We start from the raw sequence: 20,209 nt of genomic DNA, 5'->3' as shown, positions 1-20,209 counted from the left end.
CCCCAAATTGAACTCTTCTGGAATGTCTCAACTATGATCAAGTCGGAATTTGGAAGGGAATGAGCAGAAGTAAGGCTGGCCTGGGTTGCTAATCATGTGCCCAACAGTCTCAAGCTCCCCGTATCGACGATGTGCTTTCCCATAGAGGAACTACTAAAAGCGCCCAAGTGATAACTGATCAGGCATGCATCGAATGGTATTTGGCCTTGTGGTAATCTGATGCGCCATTGCCATAAGAGGCTGGCTGGCTGAAATAACCAGGATGTACCCAGGCTTTCAAACCGGAAATTCCTTAGGGCTGATTTCATTCCCAGTAGATCCTTGATTGACCATTATGCAACCAATTATGATATCCAGTAGGTTCTTTAAGGAATTTTGGTAGCTATCATTTCTGCCCAGATCGTCTGCCATGGCACGAGTGAGTCATGTAAAGGTCTACTTCCCCCCCTTCTTCTTGTCATGCTGGGTAAGTTTCTTATCAATTCCACCATTCCCTGGTAGGCTACCTTGGCAGTTATGTAGGTAAGGATGAAAGTCAGAAGTAGATGTTGGAAATAGCCAGGTAGATGAGATCAGATGAGATTCAGGGAAGCTATAGCTGTGCTGAAACTTTGAAACCCTATCTTATTCAGAATTATGTTAATCAGGAACGAGTATCACATGAAATGATCGTAGCTATAGCTTGAAGAGCCTACTAAATCTAGATCAAGTATTAGTAGCTGTTCTCCTCAGATGAATATAGTGTCAAGTTCTATTGATGGGAAGTTACCATCTGAAGTATGATAGCTCGACTAATCGTATCTGCTGCTGAATTGACCAGAGTATTAGTGTTAAATTATTCAACTAGTACGATTTAGATCTCATAAATGTATGGAATTAACCAGACATTACAGTATATAGGGTAATTGTGCATGGTTTTGATGTCTGTAATCCATTGGCCTGAGCGCGTATAATGTTTCTGAAGTGGCAGTTGCAACAGTGATTCAAATAGGGAGAAACAGTATTCACTGAACATACTGAACTGCCATACAAATAAAAGTTTTTGTGAACAACTATCCTACGCTATGTGTTTGCACCTGGTTACAAAAGAATGCGTTTAGTTGTCCCAAGCATCGACGAAGGGAGCTTGGCTACGTGTGTTGCCAGGATGATCTGTAGTAGCAGGAACTATTATATATATATATTATTAGAAACCTGCCTAGATAAATAGCAAGGAAATAGAAGACAATAATGTATATCTTAGAAGTATAGATAATAAGGACATCAGGCGGAAATGGGCTATCATGTGGCCCTTTGTCTTTGCCGACGCAATGCATTATAGTGACATATTGATTTTAAGCATGGCAACCAACGTTGGCTGTTCCAAGTCCATATATGCACTCAGTCTTCGCTACATAAATGGAAGGCCTTGCGAGACTGAGTAGATCTCTAGTGTTGCGAACAACGCTGGTATTGACTCCGCCTTCGAGATTCAGATCATGCTTGCACTTGAGTATATGACTAGAGATGAGCGTGCCGAGTATTGACCTACTAATCCAACTTCTAGTTTGAACTGATATAGTTTATCTCCACGTTCTAGTGTTTTGTATGTGTGACTTGGGAATTCAATTCCAATGCCGCTGGGGGGAGATTATAGGCATGGACATTGTCGCAATGCTACTAATCGAGCCTCCACTCTGTAAGGATGCGCCGCTTGAGTCGGCAATCACGGATAATAAGAGCGATATTACGCTCAATGCCAGCAGTCTTGCTATCACTGGAGAGCCCAGACAAGTGGATCTCGTGGAATTTGCGGCGAAGTCTCTTAAAAACTTTGGCATCAGCGAAGAGAGACTGAAGGTGAAAGCGTAGGGAGCAGACTGACCTCGATGCCAGGGACCAATACAATGAGAAGCCTGATGATCGCGATACTCGTTGACGGTGACGGTGACGTGAAGAAGTGATGATAGACATTATCTCTTGAGTCTTAGGGCATAGAAATAAATAACCTAAAAGTCTGATCTAAGTCCAAACTTCCCCTTCATCTGTAGAACCACGTGCATATGAAACCATATTCCTGCGTTGCTTTACCTCAATCAAGCCATATAACGACGTTGCTGTTCCTCAGATCACAACGTTGTTGTGCCTCCACCTCCAGCCCTTCAATCCGTTCCTTGAAGTCTTCAATGACGCGGTTCATACACTGTACGTTAATAGTTGCGACGTCGTCGTCCTTTCGAGCTGGGTCTGAAACAACATTGACAAGTTTTAGCATTGTTTCGCTAAGCTTGTCAAGCTTGCCGTTTGTGGTGCCCCCTTGTCGTCGATCTGTCTCTGCATTGTATGCACTTCCTTGACGCTGCTCTTGATATCCTGAAATACGTATCGAAGATCTGCTACCAGCTTGGTAACGTCCTACTGCCTGCTCACGACGTCCTGCTTCCGGTGAGTTTATGTCTCTTGGTTGAGCCCGTCTTCTGTTGGGTCTGCTGACGCTTTTTCGACTTTGTCGCGACGTCGGTAGTCGGGTACTTTGCTTGGAGTTTGAGTTTAACTTCCTCTGATACCCGTCCCGTTTGCGTCGCGTTGCTCAGTAAGGACTGAGTAGGGCTGTCTTCGCTTGGCTCCCACTTTGACAGGTCGGCGTCTGGGAACTTGTATTGGAACTCCTCCAAGCAAGGGGAGGTTAGAACCTTGTCCACGCCGTATACAACCTTTCCGAAGGTGATGCCAGCCCAGGAATGGTTACCACGCCTGACATACTTCGTATTGCCGATCGCCGGCTTGCCTCTTGCAGCCACGATGTCGCCAGCATCCTCCCTTCAGATGTGCTTTTCCGTGTCGTCCAGTTTATGCCCCTATTTAACCCACATGTCGGCATACTTGAGGTAGTTGAGCCAGTCATCCTTCACGGACGTCCGGTTTTCGTCCGGTGGTTTTAGTCTTTGGTGACTTCCTTAGAGGTATCCTCAAATGATGGAGGCAGTAATGAGCAAATGCTGGGCATTGTCGGGGGTTGATTCTTGGGGCAGGTTGTGTAAAGTGGAAGGAAGCTCCGTCCTGCGTTTTCGTTTCTAGTTGTTCCGCTGTTGCCTATATACTATAATACACCGCACAGGTATCGATGAGATTCCTACGGGAACTCCTCATGGTATCAGAGAAATTGGCCGCTAGAGGCACAAGAGACAAAAGACGAAAAGTCGATCAGTTTATGCTCCTTAGACCACACCTTTTAGGCTGTTTATTTTTATACCCTAAAGCTTGGAGGCGGGTGGAAAGGAAAGACGAAATATGAGAGAAGGGGCCTGGTTCTTCTATCTAAGTTAGAAGAAGCATGGGATTGTATAGCCTAGCTAGACTTCTAGAAGCTTCCTTAGATTGGCTGTTGCCTGTTCCACCGTCAGCATGCATTTAAGGAAACATGATAAATAATAAATAACTTATAACCTATGTAAGAGGTAGGATACCTTAATAGGTAGGCAGTAATTTGTTCTAACGCCAAGTTTCCAGTACCTACTAGGTAGTCAGGGAATCAACCAAGGGGAAGAATGCCAACTCAGTTACATGTTCACATTAAGTATGAGGGAGATAACTAAGCCAATCCTTTCTACCTACCTAGGTAGGCCAAAATTCAACAAACCAGTCTCACAAAACTTCCCCCTTATACCACTCACACGCTTCAACACCCATCCTTCATCGCAGCACAATATTAGGAAGTTCAATATCAACATGATTCATTACCAAATTATACTGCCTAAGTATTCTATATACTATCCTGTTCCGCAATACTGTAGTTGTGCCTGAAAAGGCACCTGGTATCTTTTTTAATCAACCGCTCATCAAGAGAACAAACCAACACCACGCACAAAAGCAGCCCAGCCAATCCTACAAGCACAAACAAAGCAATTTGGTCAAATAATTAACGGCTTTCTACCGTCTTTGCGAACAAAACATCGACAAAGCACGTCACATAACTGTGACCCCCTTTACCTGCCTCAATATCGTTGGAAAACTGCGTACCAACATCGTTGGCCCCAAAATGACTCATAGACTGTAACTCGATACCTGCCGATGGCAGAGGTCTCGTGATTGTTTTCTCGATTGCCAGCGTAGCAGCGTCAGAGCCGCTGCTTGGCTTTCTTCCCGGTGGCTCATTGCCCTCTTGCACATCCACGGTGATCTCTTGGAACACCATAATACCACCATACGACGGTGCAGTCTGGAGAGGCTCCTGTCGGGGCGTGTATGGCGCTGACACATCCGTTGAGTCAATGGATTGGGTTCGAATGTTGAATCCTGGGGAGCAAAGATTGATTGTTGAGCTTGATCGTGTTGAGTCAGCAAACGAAGTCAGACGTCCAGAAACATTTGATGCATATTTCCCTCTAGTTCGAGTACTTTTAGCTGTGTCTAAACGCCCAAATGGCCATCGACTGGATGCTGAAGGAGTCAAACCAACTTGAGATTCTTCATGACGATCTGCCGTTTTCGCAATATGACCGAATTCTTGATGTAACCCTCGTGTGAATTCCTGGTAGGATTGTGTCGATACCTGACGCATTCTGAAGAAGCTCAGAGGAACAAACTCGCAAGTTGGGCTTGACAATACCGAATGAATGGGAATGACGAGGCGTACTGCAATCATCGTTGCTTCTGACCACTTCTCGTCTCCACGACAAGGGATGCGAAACGTCGTCGACGTGAGAAGTGCATCCTCAAGCAAGGGTTCCTGTGTCCATTCACGCAAACCTTGGATGGTGTCTGCGATTTGCCCAGCGAACTCAGCCTCTCGGTCATTATGCTGAGAATCCTCCTTGCATTTCTCCACAATTTTGGACACTGGCATATTCTCAAATCTCCTGAGATAATTCAAATGCCAATCTTGTAAGTCCTTGAACGGGAGGGGCATCGTCGGAAGCAAGTGACGTGCGCCCTTCCTCACAAGGACCTCAAAGCTGGAGCTGACACGAGCTCGAACGGCAAAGAAGCCTAAATGGGTACCCTGGCGAATGTGATTGTGTTCACTCGTGTAGCTTGCCATTTCCCTAAGCTTGCTTTCGAATTCAGGGGTTTGGATCTGCATGTTCGATTTGATGAGATCGCTGACCTGATGCAACTCAGCAAAACGATAACCGGCTGAGATGAGACGTTCGTTATCACGAGCCGATTCGGAACGGCGGATGAGGAACATGAGCGATCCACGGCCATAGCCATAACCATAGTCCAGCGAATGTAGACCTTTCTCGGTAATATCCAAACTGTTGTGCACTTCGTCAACAGTGTCGCTTCCTTCCAAGCCGCTTCCCCCTGCAATAGATTGCTTGCGCGACTGGGGCTGGTGCTGGGGCAGGGGTTGGGACTGTGGTCTTCGACCGCTGGCACCGGTCGGCAGGATTTGATCCCAGAGCACTCCGATCGATGTGAGATCTTCCCGGAAACGATCAGCCAGAGCAGCAGCAGCTAAACAGAAAAGCTCTCTGAATATCATGTCGTACCTGTCTATGGTTTCGCCATGGTCGCTCACGAGTTGAATTCCCCGACGGCCATCCTTTGCGCGGGAATGTGGTAATTCCGATAGGTGCTGCCTCATGCCTCCTATGAGACTCCAGATCATGTTCCAGTTCCTTGATGCTTGATACATCCAATGGAACAGAGGATGGCCAGTGTTGAATCCTTCTTTTGCGTCCTTTTCCAGAAAAGAGTCAGTCACCACAGTGTTTGGGATGTATCCATCAGGATCAACCAGAATTCTTCCGCCCTTGTCGAAGATGGCTGCTGCGAGAGTAATCTGCTGGGCACGTAGGGCCATTCTTCTCATGTTTCTTGCTCGAAGAATCGCCGAGATAGCAATGACGAAACATGCCCCTAGGGACAAGCAGATGACGACGACAACGGTGCCTGTTCTGGAGGGCTCATTTCCATTAGGCTTGATGCTCTTGAGTCGATAACGGGTTCCAACAGAAGCACACCAATGCATGCCTGAAACGGCCCCAGCCAACACAATGGCCGAGATACCTCGTTTCCACCATGCATTCGCCCACATGGCTCGAAAAACGAAGAACATAGCCAAGGCAACATTGCTTGCCACTATAGCAATGATGGCGGATCCTATAACATATGCCGGTTGATATACGCAGGTGTAGTTGTTGATGGAGGCATTGCCGAGATAGTGCATTCCGCATACAGCTGTTCCACAAAGGACACCGCCAGCTACGACTCTCCACCACGAGACGACGTTGTTGGTACCGACGGCCATGAAGGCGGCAAGAAGCACTATAATTGGGACGAAAAAGGATATCGCGGTGAAGCTACTGGAATAGGCGACTTGCAGTTCGGGCTGCCCATCGGCAAGGTCGATGGCTCTGTTACCGATAAAGTGCTGTTGTTATGTGATGATCAGTACGTGTTGAAAATTCAAAGAGGCATACAACTAAACTACTTACCATACACCAGATAGACACTCCACCCATAGTAACTGCTGAGCCCATCAGTAGCAGACTGCTTCGGTTAGCGCTGTTCCCTGATGGAGTTTTGACTAAACGGTTGTAGACATACTGGTTGAAGAGACCTCTGAATCCGGTTCGGCGGTTAATGAGTTCGAGAGTCGAACCAGCACCGACCAGGCTGACCACATAGCTCAAAGCGACAAACCCAGCATTGTAGCTTTGTGGCACGATATGGCCTTGGTACTTCTGAAGCAATGCTTCGGTCGACATGTCGACGGATGTTTGGAGGGGCAACAGAGAGTTGCTTCCGCCGTAGATGGTGATGGCAAGGGTCTTGGACGAGATATCAAAGACATCTGGGACATCAGAGGTTCTTAACCGACACCTGCAGGCTGTATGATAGTGGAGTTTGCCATATCGGCCTCGCTAGCCACTACGGACACAACCTGATGTGAGGTCAACCAGCATCTGCTCTGCGTTTACACAAGGGAGAAGCAAGTACAGTGCACACACACCAAGAACCCGGTGTCTACTAGCCGCTAAGAAACGGGACATTGGAGGAGACAAGCTAACTAACGAGCCAATGCCCCGAGCCTTGAACCAATGGAGAATGGTGGCCGACCAGTTGTGGCTTGAGATTCTCTGTTTCTCCATTAGAGTGACGGCGCTAAAGAAGCCAAAGATCTCGAGTTGGTACAACGGGCATGATTAGTTTGTGCCGGAGGGCTGTCAACTTATCTCGCCAATTTTGTTAGCGTGATCGAGTTTCTCCCTCGGGGATGACGAGTGTGTGGGCGTTGAGCCATTCACAGTCGAGACATTGTATCGACAGAGATTACCTGCAGGCTTTTTTTCTCGCATAAACCAAGCTGTTGGGATCAGGATTCGGCAACAGATGAATCCTTCCTTTTTGCCTTCCTATCAGGGAAAGGGAGCTGGCAAGTAGAGAGCTGAGCTCGGAGTGTCCAGGGCTAGGTTTGATCTGGAACGGGAGCTGCAAGGAGGCGGAGAAGTATAGATAGTAGCCAAGTGTCTGTCTGACTTTGAATAACCCTCTAGAAACAGGACCTGCTATTCGTCCAGCCCGGAGTGATCGGGATTGGCACATGCAGCTTACGGTTTTTACTTTTAGCTAACATGGATACGATGGGGATGTAAAGAGAAAAAATACGTGTCACTAATTAAAAGTCAAAAGCAAAAAGTAATGCGATGAGATGCGATGCGATGCGAAATGATGCAATTCCTGGTCTCGATCGAATGTCTGCTTTAATTATTATTTACTTTGCCCTGTCTTATCATATAACCAAGTTCTTTGGTTGTGAAACGGATATATACGATAGCCACACACTCTCTCTTTCTGTGTGATGCAGAGACAAGAGATGCACAGAGTTATTTTGTGGAACCGTATTCATGAGAAACTAAACCGTCTTTGCTTCATCTACCATGTCCATGTCGTCGGGGAAATCAACAAACGCCTAGTCAAACGATCTGGTCCAAGGCCATCCTGATATCTCTCTGGGATCCACATTGTACGGTTACAACCCGGGCGATCTAATCCGATCCCCCTCTTTTATTATATCTAGACTAACTCATTACTTATCTACCAACCTGCAGAAGCAATTTCAACACCCTTGATCTACAAAATCAGTGGCGTAGCAAGGACCCTTGTGAGTCTGTGACACTTAAACCTGGTACAATACGCATCCAAAGTTTACTGTACCATAGCTGACGATAACATCCACAACCGAGGCTGAGACACATGCAAGCACGGTTTTCTACATCCTTAATTCAAGGAAGTTTTCTTCTGTCTTGTAAATAGCTCAAACCCTTTGTCCAAGGGGCCCATCTAAGGACATACACATACATCTTCATCAAGGCAAAAGAATCCTCGGTACTCGGTACCTACTTGAAGTCATGTCTAAGCCTAGATCTCGAACTGGAATGTAACATGAGCAAGAGCCAGTAGAAACATCAGGCTTGTCTCGAAAAGGGAACCCTTTGCATCCCTTTTTTTGTCTTCATCTCCCTCTGAGTTGACCTTACGACGCCATTCCGTCACACCTTGATCTTGAATCCTGAACAACTCCTTGCATTTTTAAAGAGACTGATGACCTTGGCCAACATCATATTCTCGAGTGTTGGTGTTGTGCACGCACGTACAACACCTAGCACAACACGATGTGACCCGCTGTAACATCATGTCTTACATTATCGCCTTAATGAAGAGAACCCGCTCGTGAATCTGTTATATGTCCGTTGACAATCTTTAGTCTAGACCTCGTGGTGTTCCGGATATTTCGCCTCTTTTTCTACATCGCGATGAACGCCATTCATGCAAGTCTACAACCATAGCCATGGACCATGGTACTGACCAAGTCAAAAATTAAAAAGCATTTGACATCTACTAATTGCTTCCGGTAGATTCTGCTACCCGTCATGGCGTCGACCATGGCTTAACATCAATGATCCTTCGGGTAAGCGCACGATCGAAAAAAAGCCCAACCCAACCCAACCCGAGGGAAGGGCACAAACTAAAATGTGGATCTTAGGAGCACTCACTTTCTTCAGCTCGTAATAGTCAAGTAATAGCCGACGCTTCTGCAAGGGGCAGAGCAAACAGACAGGGAGTAACCCTCCCTGTCTGAGAAATACCTCCGTGTTATATGCAAGAGGCAGCGTAATCATGATGTTTAGTGCGCTCTGACCTCGAAACAGGTAGGTGCTTTATCACTTAATACGGTATCTACGTTGGTAGGTGAGGTATATTCAACCTGAGGGTTCAATCACAGACCCGCCAGCCCCATTGACTTTAGCCACAAAGCCCCAGCTCGTTGGATTGAAGTCAATCACGAGCGTTGACTCATCCGCAGAGTCCTCGGCAAGTCTAAAGAAAACCTGGATACAGTAGGCTATGTGGGCTAGTGGGTAGCAGAATGTTGGCCTCCTAAGCTTTAGGGTGCAAAAATAAGTAGTCTAAGAACTATAGTCTAAGGAGCATAAACTGACCTACTAATTTTGTCTCTTATGCTTCTGATACCCTGAGGGTAGGGTCCTTGATTCCGTTCCACAGATGGCGTTCTGTTGAGGGATAACGTAGCGTCATGAACCGTAAAAACAAGTATCTGTCAATAACCTCAGCGCCTCCCGCCCTCCATCCCGGCCCTTGGGTCCATTGCTACTTTGTTCCATCAGTGCTGTTCTTGTAGCAGCTCATCCGCAAGCCTTCTAAGGTAGAATTGACGGATCTCAGAAGGCAAACGGTCGAAACTCTTGGTAATCCGGCTGATGTCTTGTCGTCCCTTCTCGTACGCAGCCAGATCTCGGTTCCCATAAACATCTCTGCCTGTCGAGTAACCACTTTCAAGATCGCGGAAGAATACATTGACTGCGACACTGAGATCCGCCAATGGGCTGGCTGTATGGAACCACATAGCTGGGATAAACAGAAGATCGCCTGGGTTCAGGAATGCTTCGTAGGGATTAGTCGATGCCAGTCGATTCGTATCTAGGGCTGAAAAGACGTCTAGGCTTGAACTCGAGGCACCTGGCGCAAAGGCTAAATGGTTAACGTCAGTTGGCGGGAATAGAATCATGCGCTTTGAGCCTTGGATTTGCGTGTAAACGTTTGCCATGACCTGTGTTTATCGACTGATTAGCAAAGCAGAGCAAGTCACAGTTTCATCGTTTACTTACATCGTAGTGCAGCCACATGTTTGCTCTGCCAGATATTCTCAGCACGGAACTGAACATCCGATCCTTAACTGAGCCAAGTTCTTCTGGTAGCCGAAAGTCGTCGGCCAAGCCTGGGAAATCATCTGCAAGGTTTGCCGGCGCCTCTGTGGGCTTTTCTTCAGAGAGAGCACGCAAGTACAACGGTTCTCCTCTGGCGGCTTTGGTCATGAACGATGAGAATGACTCAGTAACATAACGAAAGTTCTTGGAGTTGAAGTCCATCCTGCCTGTCGAAGTCTGACATTCGTGAACGACAACCTGATGTTTCAAATTAGTAAACCAATCTAAGCTGGGACGGCCCGGCCTAACTCACTTCTTTAGTCTCGCCCATACTTTGTGCCATGTACTCCGGGTTCCATTTCTCCGTGCAGCCACCCAAGTCCAGGCCCTCAATGATAACCGGCTTTCGATTCTGGACTAATTTCTCGAAATCGGATTTTGATCGCAATTTGATCTTTGGAATCGTAGTGATACAAGCATTGGACTGGGGTCCAGGCTGGCCACAGTCCGTTGTTGGTTGTGTCAGCTTGGGTGAATTCTGATACTTAATAACGACTGGCTCATTATGGATTGGTCGGCCAGGAATTATCCCAGAGAAAACATCTGCAAGATCAACTTTATAAATGCCGGTATCCCAGAATGTTCCCATGGAAAAGCAGGTAGCTCCTCCACCGACTATGACCAGTTGAGAACCGGAAGAAACAGTCGCAGAGCCTACCATGAAAGGCAGCTGCCCGGCCTTTTCTCCCAAATCAACGAGATGAACCTCTAATGATTTGTCCTTCATGGCAAGGCAAGCCACGGATTGGCCTTGCGAAGAAGGATCTTGGCCAACGCCACCACACACAAAACTTAGGGATTCGATGTTGGCAGTTTGGGCACCGAAAACGGACAATGCCCAGGAGTGATGGTCATAATTTGGGACAGATTCAAAATGGATGCTTGGCTACATTTCTGTCAGTATAATCATACTTGGTGCAGTTGCAAGTATGCAGTATAAGATCAACATACCTCGTGAGTTGTAACGTCAACAGTCCAAATGTAGGCCTGGTTGTTGATCTTTCCTTCGCCGTCTATTCCACCAGCCAGTAAGCCTTCAAAGTGCCCAAGCTTGCTTGAAATGCCTGTAGAAGCTACGGCAAATGCCCCAAAGGTCGAGTTAGGCGACACTCCAGAAACTGCACATTTGAGCCATCCTCTGATGGGATGGAAGATAAAGTAATCCGATGATATTTCAGAAGGCCCTGTCTTGCCGCCTAATACCAAAGCGAGTGATGAGCCCGGCAAATTGACAGTAGAGTGTCGAAACAAAGGAACAGGCAGGTCAAACGTCTTTTCCCAACTGTTCGAGCTCTTCTTCAAGACCCAGCAGTCACTGAAAGCCTTTGAGGGAGAGGCACGACCTCCAACAAGCAAAAAGTCACCCTGCCCCAGGTCTGTAGTCGTATGGCAGATCCTCGCGGAAGGGCCGATGGGTGGCATTTCGAAAGAGACGTTGCTTTCTTGAATAGAGTATATGTCACACGAATCAAGTCTTGCATTGATTCCCATACCCAAGGTGTGGACCAGGTATTGTCCTCCTTCTGGGCTGGATGCTACCAATGGTGACCCGAATCGCCGCTTGGGTGCACCCAGAGACTTGTTGGCGACCATATTTGCTTTGACATGCTTGCCAGGAGGAGAGGTAAGCATCTGCTGTCCAGCACCCTTCTCGCTCCGATGATAGGATGTGGCGTGTAAAACAATGTAGTGTCTCGCGAAGAGAATAAACTCTTCCCACTCATCAAACGGTTCGACGTCGTCCAGGGCAGCCCTTTCGGACGAGTTGAGAAACACCTCGCTATTCCATGCCTCCCACAGATCCCAGACATCAACACTGTTCCAGCCTCGCTTCTCAAATCGGCTACGTTGGCTATCAACAGTTGGATACTGGTGTACAGATTTGAGAGATGTGTTGAGTTTGTTAAAGTGCTTCAACATGGTGCTGGCAAAGGGATGATCCGGTCCATGAGGTAGGATTTGTTCCAAAAGACAGAATTCAGCTGGAGGCGGTTAGCTTCATGATAGAGAAATAGGTTATATCGAAAATGAAATACCCTGCCCGATAGAGCTTGCCCATTGGATAAGAGAGTCTGCCGATATTGTGTCCATATAAGTCACCGAGACTTCGGCAACAAACAATACTGAACATTCGGATAGGGGTAGAAACGACTCGAGACATTTGCGGAGTGTTTCCAATTCCCTGAGATCGCATCCTACCTGGCAGTATTTATCACTGCGAAGAAGGAGATGGTCTGTATCTTTTTCACTGATGTAAGGATCTTCACCCAACAACTCGTGGAGTTGGGGGGTGCCTAGAACGATTGCTCGCTTTTTTCGCATGAGATCCGGGTAGTCAACATCTATGAACAATGCATCCCCGCAAGAATCGCCATATCGATGGTACGATTGCCAAGGAAGAACGTCACTTCCTGCCCCGAGATTGATGACCACCTTTCTTCGGCCCGGCTCTGGGATAGTGATGAATTGGCGAACTATCACATCAATAGCCCTGAGTCTTAGCCAGTATCCACGATTTATGAGGGGAGCTCTTCGTTGGAACTTGTTGACAAAGTATCGAAAGAAGTGCAGCTCATTGGGGTAGTAGAGCCGCTCAACACTCCTCTTGGACACAATGCTGCTGCTGTTTGTCTGTAAGTGATGTTAGTTACCTAACAAACTGCAGCTAGGCTCCTAAGTCTTAGGGTATAAAAATAAACAGCCCAAGAAGTATGGTCTAAATAGCATAAAGTGGCCTGCTGATTTCGTCACTTATGCTTCTGGCGGCCAGCTTGATGCCCTGAGGCTATTCATTTATGCTGTAAGTGTGAAAGCGAAATAAAAACTTACCCCCATGATCAGGTCATCAAGAGCCTGCGTCTTGGCCGCCCGTGTGGACGAAGGCTTTTCCTTGGGCATGGTAGGTGTAATTTACTACCTACCTAGGCAGTGAGGACTTTCAAAGAGGTTGATTTGCCAAATTTGCAACAAACATTGACTTTGTCAAGACGTTAGATGGAAAGAATTGTTAGTGAATTGTGCCCGTCTCATCACTATTTGAGGTTTAGCGTGAGAGGTAGGGTCCATCATGAATGCGGTTTGCTCTACGTCTTTAGCGTCGCACTGTTATCTTGATAAGATACGAGAATCGACGTCACCCGATCTACTTGTTAAGGCTGAGAGATGTCAGAAAACTTGTCCTCGGGGCTGAATAATAAAGAAATAACAGCACAAAGAGGTTTTCTTCAGAGGTAGCATACTGCCTTGTTCATTTCGTCACCTGAACTATCAGCACGGTGTCCTCAGGGTAGGGCACTAGCAAGCCTGCCTGGTGTTCATCTCACCTGACCTGGTACTACCAGGGAAGACAGAATATACATGGGTACCTAGGTAGTTACTCAGGTACACTTTGTTAGCATGACCCTTGTTGAATATATCCTCAGGTTCGGGTTATTATGTTGGAGCAAAGAGGAGTTTCAGTAGACATCCGGATGAGTCAAGTATTGCTGTGCCTCTAGTAAGTCTAGGTATCCATATCTTGTGTCGATTTCCCCTCTTCCCCACCAGGTCCTTGTTGTCAAGGTACGTTGAATCCTAGACAGTGTAAGCCGAGTTGGAAAAATCAACATTGAAGCTTTAGGAGTGGAAAAGAATAGTCTAAAGTTATTTATATGAAGAAAAAGACTAGGTTGATACTAGGTAAATAAATTAGCCTCTTGTGTTCTCATGATTTACTTATCTCATGCCCCCAAGGTTGAAAGCTAACAGGTACCAAGGTTGCCAGGGCCAGTGGAACTAGTCAGGGTAAGGTGTGGCAGGTCCCAACCTTGAAGCTTCCAACCCACCGCGCTTCTTCGTACGAAAGCCTTCCATTCATTGTCTCCTCCCAACCTCCCAAATCACCGCCAAATTGATTAATTCAACCTTGAGCCACTCCGACGGGCCATGCTGAGCGTTTCTTATTAACATACGCTGCAAAGTAATATCGAACCTACCCAGAGAGTACTCCATTTCTGCCGCACCGCTTCCGATACCGCATTCGTGCTTGCACCATCGACGACCGAAACCACCTCTCGAGCGTCGAGCTCAAGTCTCTGACTACGAGAATACATAAGATACAGCTAGTACATCTTACTACATACTAGCTTGACCATCAGAACCTCGACTTCACCATGACCAGCCCGGCGCTTAATTTCATAACCTTTAATCAAGACCACAGCTGTCTTGCTGTTGGTAGGACCGCATTGCTAGCATCTTTCTTTGTGTGGCCTGGGACTAATTGCGGTTCTTCTCTATAGGCACTTCCAAAGGCTTTCGTATCTACCACACAGATCCGTTTTCTCGAATCTTTAGCAGCGATGATGGCAACATTGCCATCATCGAGATGTTGTTCTCGACATCCCTCGTCGCTCTTATCTTGTCTCCTCGACATCTGATCATTCAAAATACCAAGGTACATGAGCTCAGTCCTCACAAATAGGCAACATCACTTACACGCGCATTAGAGAGCATCCACCATCTGCGAACTCACGTTTCCTTCAGCCGTACTGGCCGTCCGACTCAACCGAAAGCGACTTGCTGTTGTGCTCGAGGAAGAGATATACTTGTACGATATTAGCAACATGAGCCTCCTCCATACAATTGCGACGTCGCCAAACCCGTCCGCTATATGCGCGCTCTCGCCATCCTCCGAGAACTGCTATATCGCATACCCCTTACCGAAGCCACGAGAAGATCCCGATGCGAATCGACCGGCGCATGCTCCTCCTCAGTCCACTTTCGTTGCGCCCACATCAGGCGAGGTCTTGATATTTGACACTCTTTCGCTCAAGGCTGTCAATGTCATCGAAGCGCATCGATCGCCATTGTGCTGTATTTGCCTTAATAACGACGGCACATTGCTGGCCACAGCTAGTGAGACAGGCACCATTATTCGTGTCTTTTCAGTGCCCAAGGGCCAAAAGCTATATCAGTTCCGGCGTGGTACATATCCCTCCACTATATACAGCATGTCCTTTAACCTCAGCTCAACTTTGCTGTGCGTTTCTTCAACCTCGGACACAATCCATATTTTCCGACTTGGGGCACCACCCGGAAATACTACTCCAGCTGGTGCGCCTATCGAATCACCCGCCTCTCAGCGACAGGATCGTTGGTCACGGGCAAGAAGTTATGACTCCGAGTCACCAGGTCCTAGTGCAGCAGAGTCGCCGAAGAACGAGCCAGCGGATTTGAATGGGCCAGGAGCCGGTTCAGGCAACAACCAAGGCCACACAAGGGGGAGTGGCTCATTCAGCAGTATGCTCCGTCGCTCTTCCCAAATCATGGGCCGTGGCGTTGCAGGAGTTATGGGATCATACTTGCCACAGTCCGTAACAGAGATGTGGGAACCTTTGCGAGATTTCGCCTATATCAAGATTCCCAAATCCGCCACTTCCTCTGGGGCCTCGCGGACTTTGCGTGACGCACCCGGTGGTCCATTGCGCAGTGTTGTGGCCATGAGTAGTAGCAGCCCACAAGTTATGGTTGTAACAAGTGATGGAGGCTTTTACGTTTACAATATCGACATGGAGCATGGCGGGGAGGGTTATCTTGTAAAGCAATTTTCGTGAGTGCATTCCTTTACGCAGCTTTAACAAAGACGTACTAACAGCAGCACAGTGTCTTGGAAGGTGACGACAAAAGCGACGCTTCTGGATATGGTAGTTAGGATAATACCCTCAAGTAAGAGGCCATCTATCGCAACGAGTAATTGTGCTGGAATTTTATGACATGTAGGGGAGGTCAGTATAGCGGAAGCATTGCTATGGGCGTTTATCGGAATTGGAGCTTCACTTTTCGCCTGATTCGTGTTTCGGTCAGAACTTATTCATCTCTTAATCGGTACTTTGTTTTCTTCGAACTTTTGCTCTAGCCGGGTAGAACGCATGTTGGATAAGGAGTCGTTCCAATGGCTTTCTCGATGAGTCTCACATGAATAAAAAGAAACCGTCATGGTTATGCTAGTAATGAAATATGTGCGTTAATCAGAGAAATATGTATCGATCCAAAGCCATTGTGGTAGTCATCATTCATTGCCATGTACAACCAAATCCAAACTTTCCTCATAACTCAAACACAACAACCAAGACATCAAGAGCTAGGACAATAAAACAAGTAACAGTGTCTGCCAAAACGCCAAAAACGGAAGACATTCAAAGACGCCTTGTACCGACGATGCGCCTATCCAACTGCAAGTCCAGCCCTGCAGTTCTTTGTGATATCGATAGCCGATTCGTCCGAATAGAAAAAGAAGAAGAAACGAAGATAACTTGAAGAGAAGTTCATGGATACATGAAAATGATCAAAACACAAACACAACTGGCGGATCCAGTTCTTGTGGTTCTGTAAGCCGCTCGATCCAGATGTCTGCTGAAAAGGACGACAATATACCGACTTGCCGTTTTAACGGGAGTATGGCCGATTCATAAGCGCAATTTCTCGTGCTATTTCAGACCACTCCAATGTTCTCTTGATCTCGGCGTCAGGGTCACCATCCTGCTGGAGCGCCTCCTCGTACTTCAACAGCTCGTAGGCGAACCGAAGATGAGGTTGGATGATGACATTCAGACGACGGGCTCTGACATAGCAGTATGCGTGAGGAAATGACATCCCCTTTGATCTCATAACCTCAGCAATGCAGATGGTTGCGCTTCGAGATACTCCCACGCGACAGTGCACCAGTGTTGCAGTGCCATTTCGTCGGCCGCGATCTGTGAACCGGTTAGCATTTACAAATTCGACCATCATGCTTTAACAGGTTCAACTTACCAATAAAATCGAGGCATCGAGCGAATTCCTCGGTCAACGGGTCAATACCGTTATCTTGAACCCCTTGTACCACGCATACATTCTCCTTGCCCCATTCCTCGAGGTCTCCCTCTCGCCACATGGCTATCTCGCCAACACTGAGAATTTGAGTAATACCAAGCGCTCTCAGGAGATCGGGATTATTGGCATGTCCCAAGTTACCCAAATACATGTAGTCTAAGATGCGACTCGGGAAGGAGCCGTCCAAGGCGGCGAACCAGCTTGGCTCGTCCCTTGTCAGCTGAGTTATATCCGTCAGGCTGAGTCCCTTGCAAACAGGTGATTCCCGGAGCAGTCGCGGAGTAATTGATGTCAAGAGCGCAACATCTGTTGGGTACGCAAAGAAGTTTCGCTTCTTCTCTGTATGGAGTTGTAGCCACGCCTCGGGAACTGGTCGCCCAGTACTGTAACTGAAGTAGGCGATGCTCAGCATAGTTGACTCAGTGTAGCCGTCGGCGCAATGAAGCAATATCTTGTGAGGCCTGACCTCGAAAGTGGACTCATGATCGGATGGCATAGGTGAATCACCGTCTGCATCGATATCTGTGCTCATACCTGGTTCAGGTTCTGGATACGAACCATGTGCCAGATGATAGATCCATTTACAGGTTTCGAGGATGCCGTCTGCTTCTGAGTGCGACCACGTTGGTGGAAGAATACTGCCAGACGATGGAAAGTCGAGGAATCGCTGCTTGCGATCACTGTCAGGACTCTCAGCAATAAGCTGAAGAGCCAATGGGTTCAGTCTTCCAAGGTCACTACACTCAATCAGAATGTCGTACTTCTGTTCTTCAGGGCTCCCTTGTTCGGGAGTAGGACCCATAAAGACATTTTTGGAGAACTCAGATGCTTCCGTCATTTCCCACATCTCTCGCCTTTCCTGACTAAAGAAGTCGAGAACATTGCCCGTCAGATGACCAGATTCATCAACGGCCACAATCTCTGATTGGCTTTCCTCGAATCTAGAAAACGGGCTTGTGCAGATAAAGGTGTGATACTCTGGCATCCACTCGCCTTGGTTTTGGTGTTTCTCACGCCATAGTTGCTGCGCGCTCGCAATATCCCACGCCACTTTGCGAGTCTTGTTCAAATCTTGACCATAAACAATTATGTCCGACAGCACAGCTGTTTTCACTGTTTGGATCTGAAAATTTCTGACGGAAAAGCCCTCACGTGGATCTGCCTCAATAAACCTGGCAGGGTTGTTGGCTTGTATGATTTCGTTGGGGGCAATCGCACCCTTGAGTCGCGCGCAATTCAGATCTCCGTCAGCTTTAACGAGGGTGAGAGCTCTGATACAAGAGGGAGTTGGCCTCGAAGCACGTCGCCTGGCAGCAAAAAAAGACTGTTGGACATGGTTTTGGGGATGAAGGCCATGGAACCAAGGGAAGACGAGCGCAGGGTCGGGCAATGGCTGACGTGAAGCAACATCAACTGCCTCTGCAACTTTGGCCGCATCAAGCTCGTATATAGAAAGTTCACCCGAATCGATTCGCTTAAAGCCATCAAGGGGATACAGAGTCGAGGTTTGTTGTAGTTGATCATGGGCTGGTGGTGATGGTGGCGGGGTATCGAGTTCGTCAGGACAGGCGGGTCCAGGAGGACATATGGGAAGGTGTTTGTTAGGAATTGGACCGGAACATTGCGAAGAACTGGAGGCAGAGCTGTTCTCGAGAGATAGCGGCGGAGTGATGGTAGATGAGGGACGATGAGGCGGGATTGGTCGAGCAAGCGCAATGGTAGTCATAGCAGCGGAGAGCAATTGGGTCAGATTGGATGGACAAGTAAGCTTATGCTGGAAAGCTTGCAAGTATGTAATGTTGCCGGACGGCAGACAGGAAAGGATATAGACGGGTTTATATGCAATATGTTGTACAACAATCTGGCCAAAGTCCAAGTAAGACAGATGTCTTGGAAATTGGTCGGACAATCAAACAGCAATTCAAAAACCGTAAGCTAAGCAAGAAATGCGATATGCTGTTATCTTCAGCTCAGCCACAAGACGCTGGAGAAACAGGGATCAAGATTTTGAGGGATGATGCAAGAATACAGATTTGAGAGGCACGCGATTTCGTTCTTCCTGTAACCGGACTACTGTCGCACATGCCTGAGCTCAAATCAGATCAGAGTAAGAGACAAGGCACCATGAAGCCAGCCACAGGGTCGCTGGAATGGAATGCAGGGAGATGATGCGGGGAGGTTGAGTTTCCAGAAAAAATGAACCCTAGGAAACAAAAAGAAAAGAAAAAAGACGAAGGGGACTTGATTTGCAAAACTGACGACGCCAGAGTATGTCTCAGATTTCCTGCACCAGATTATCGAATTGAAATCCAAGAACAAGATAAAACGATGCAGACTCGAGATACTGTCGGATCTGTCGCGTGCAGGCAAATGGATGGACCTGGGCGGGGCTTGGGTGGTGGGATGGTCACTGATTTGCTGGAAACTTGGATATTTAGTCGATTGATAGGCGCGTGTGAAGTAATTGAGATAATAAAGAGAAAGAGCTTGTTGAATGGACTAAAGACAATATGAATATGTGTAGCCAAGAAGATGAAGGAACAAAGATGAGGGAGAAGAGGGGAACAGATCACGGCTGGCAGTCGGAAAGATAGTGTAGTCAAGTGCTGTACATAGCAGTTGATGACAAGGAATGGAGGGACGTAGTGGTTGGTAGTGGTGGTTTGGTTTCAGCACGTCAACGTTTTTGGTTTGCTCGTCCAGCGGTTTGGAGTATGTCGATGTTGGTTGGATGGTTTAGAAATGCAGATGGCGGTTGGCGGATGGCGAATCCTGAAGATGATGATAAGGGTGGTCCGGTCCCGGGGTGAGTAAACGGGCTGTGCCTATGTTGTACCATGCCAGCCTTTGTTTAGACGCCTACTTGTATATCAGTCTCTGATAAATTAGAAGGGTTATATTGTCAATTGCGTTTTTTGTTCTCTCTCAAACCAGTATGTATCCCTTTCTGCCTGCTACATGCTGCAGACTGTAACCCATGATATCAACGTTGAAGCAAGTCTAGCGGGCGTTTGAGGTTCATGATAGTGGTCAACACCATGGAAAGATGGGAGACTTAGGCGAGCAACCATTGGGGGGCTCCACTAGAAGCGTAACTTGGGGCGGGAAGCTGGCGCTGCATCGCCGTTATAATTGGTGGGGAG

The 20,209-nt window shown here is 47.4% G+C and overlaps 4 protein-coding genes across 4 annotated transcripts; 1 reads left to right on the top strand and 3 right to left on the bottom strand.

Moving 5' to 3' along the window:
• Nucleotides 1–3,707: 3,707 nt before the first annotated feature.
• Nucleotides 3,708–7,030, bottom strand: EDB82DRAFT_462213 (uncharacterized protein). Its single transcript, XM_025736015.2, has 3 exons — nucleotides 6,535–7,030; nucleotides 6,423–6,477; nucleotides 3,708–6,358 (listed from the first exon to the last, which is right to left on the bottom strand). Exons 1-3 carry the CDS (start codon nucleotides 6,693–6,695, stop codon nucleotides 3,899–3,901), a joined length of 2,676 nt encoding a protein of 891 aa, XP_025586664.1. The 5' UTR covers nucleotides 6,696–7,030; the 3' UTR covers nucleotides 3,708–3,898.
• Nucleotides 7,031–9,613: 2,583 nt separating this feature from the next.
• EDB82DRAFT_426253 (leucine carboxyl methyltransferase 2) lies at nucleotides 9,614–13,115 on the bottom strand (the record flags this gene model as incomplete). Its single annotated transcript, XM_025736014.1, has 6 exons — nucleotides 9,614–10,060; nucleotides 10,119–10,415; nucleotides 10,471–11,103; nucleotides 11,169–12,199; nucleotides 12,254–12,848; nucleotides 13,047–13,115. 6 exons carry the CDS (start codon nucleotides 13,113–13,115, stop codon nucleotides 9,614–9,616), a joined length of 3,072 nt encoding a protein of 1,023 aa, XP_025586663.1.
• Nucleotides 13,116–13,978: 863 nt separating this feature from the next.
• On the top strand, nucleotides 13,979–16,059 carry EDB82DRAFT_190017 (WD40-repeat-containing domain protein). Its single transcript, XM_025736013.2, has 4 exons — nucleotides 13,979–14,429; nucleotides 14,495–14,649; nucleotides 14,702–15,804; nucleotides 15,858–16,059. The coding sequence occupies exons 1-4, from the start codon at nucleotides 14,369–14,371 to the stop codon at nucleotides 15,904–15,906; spliced, it is 1,368 nt and encodes a 455-aa protein (XP_025586662.1). The 5' UTR covers nucleotides 13,979–14,368; the 3' UTR covers nucleotides 15,907–16,059.
• Nucleotides 16,060–16,640: 581 nt separating this feature from the next.
• On the bottom strand, nucleotides 16,641–18,792 carry EDB82DRAFT_429548 (uncharacterized protein; the record flags this gene model as incomplete). The annotated part of the gene is made up of 2 exons (XM_025736012.1): nucleotides 16,641–16,948; nucleotides 17,007–18,792. The coding sequence occupies 2 exons, from the start codon at nucleotides 18,790–18,792 to the stop codon at nucleotides 16,641–16,643; spliced, it is 2,094 nt and encodes a 697-aa protein (XP_025586661.1).
• Nucleotides 18,793–20,209: the final 1,417 nt, after the last annotated feature.

The sequence above is a fragment of the Fusarium venenatum genome (genome assembly GCF_020744135.1).
Source record: "Fusarium venenatum strain MPI-CAGE-CH-0201 chromosome Unknown EDB82scaffold_2, whole genome shotgun sequence".
NCBI lineage: Eukaryota > Fungi > Ascomycota > Sordariomycetes > Hypocreales > Nectriaceae > Fusarium > Fusarium venenatum.
The sequence above is the reverse complement of the archived record's forward strand: the minus strand, read 5'-3'. Positions and strand labels throughout refer to the sequence as shown.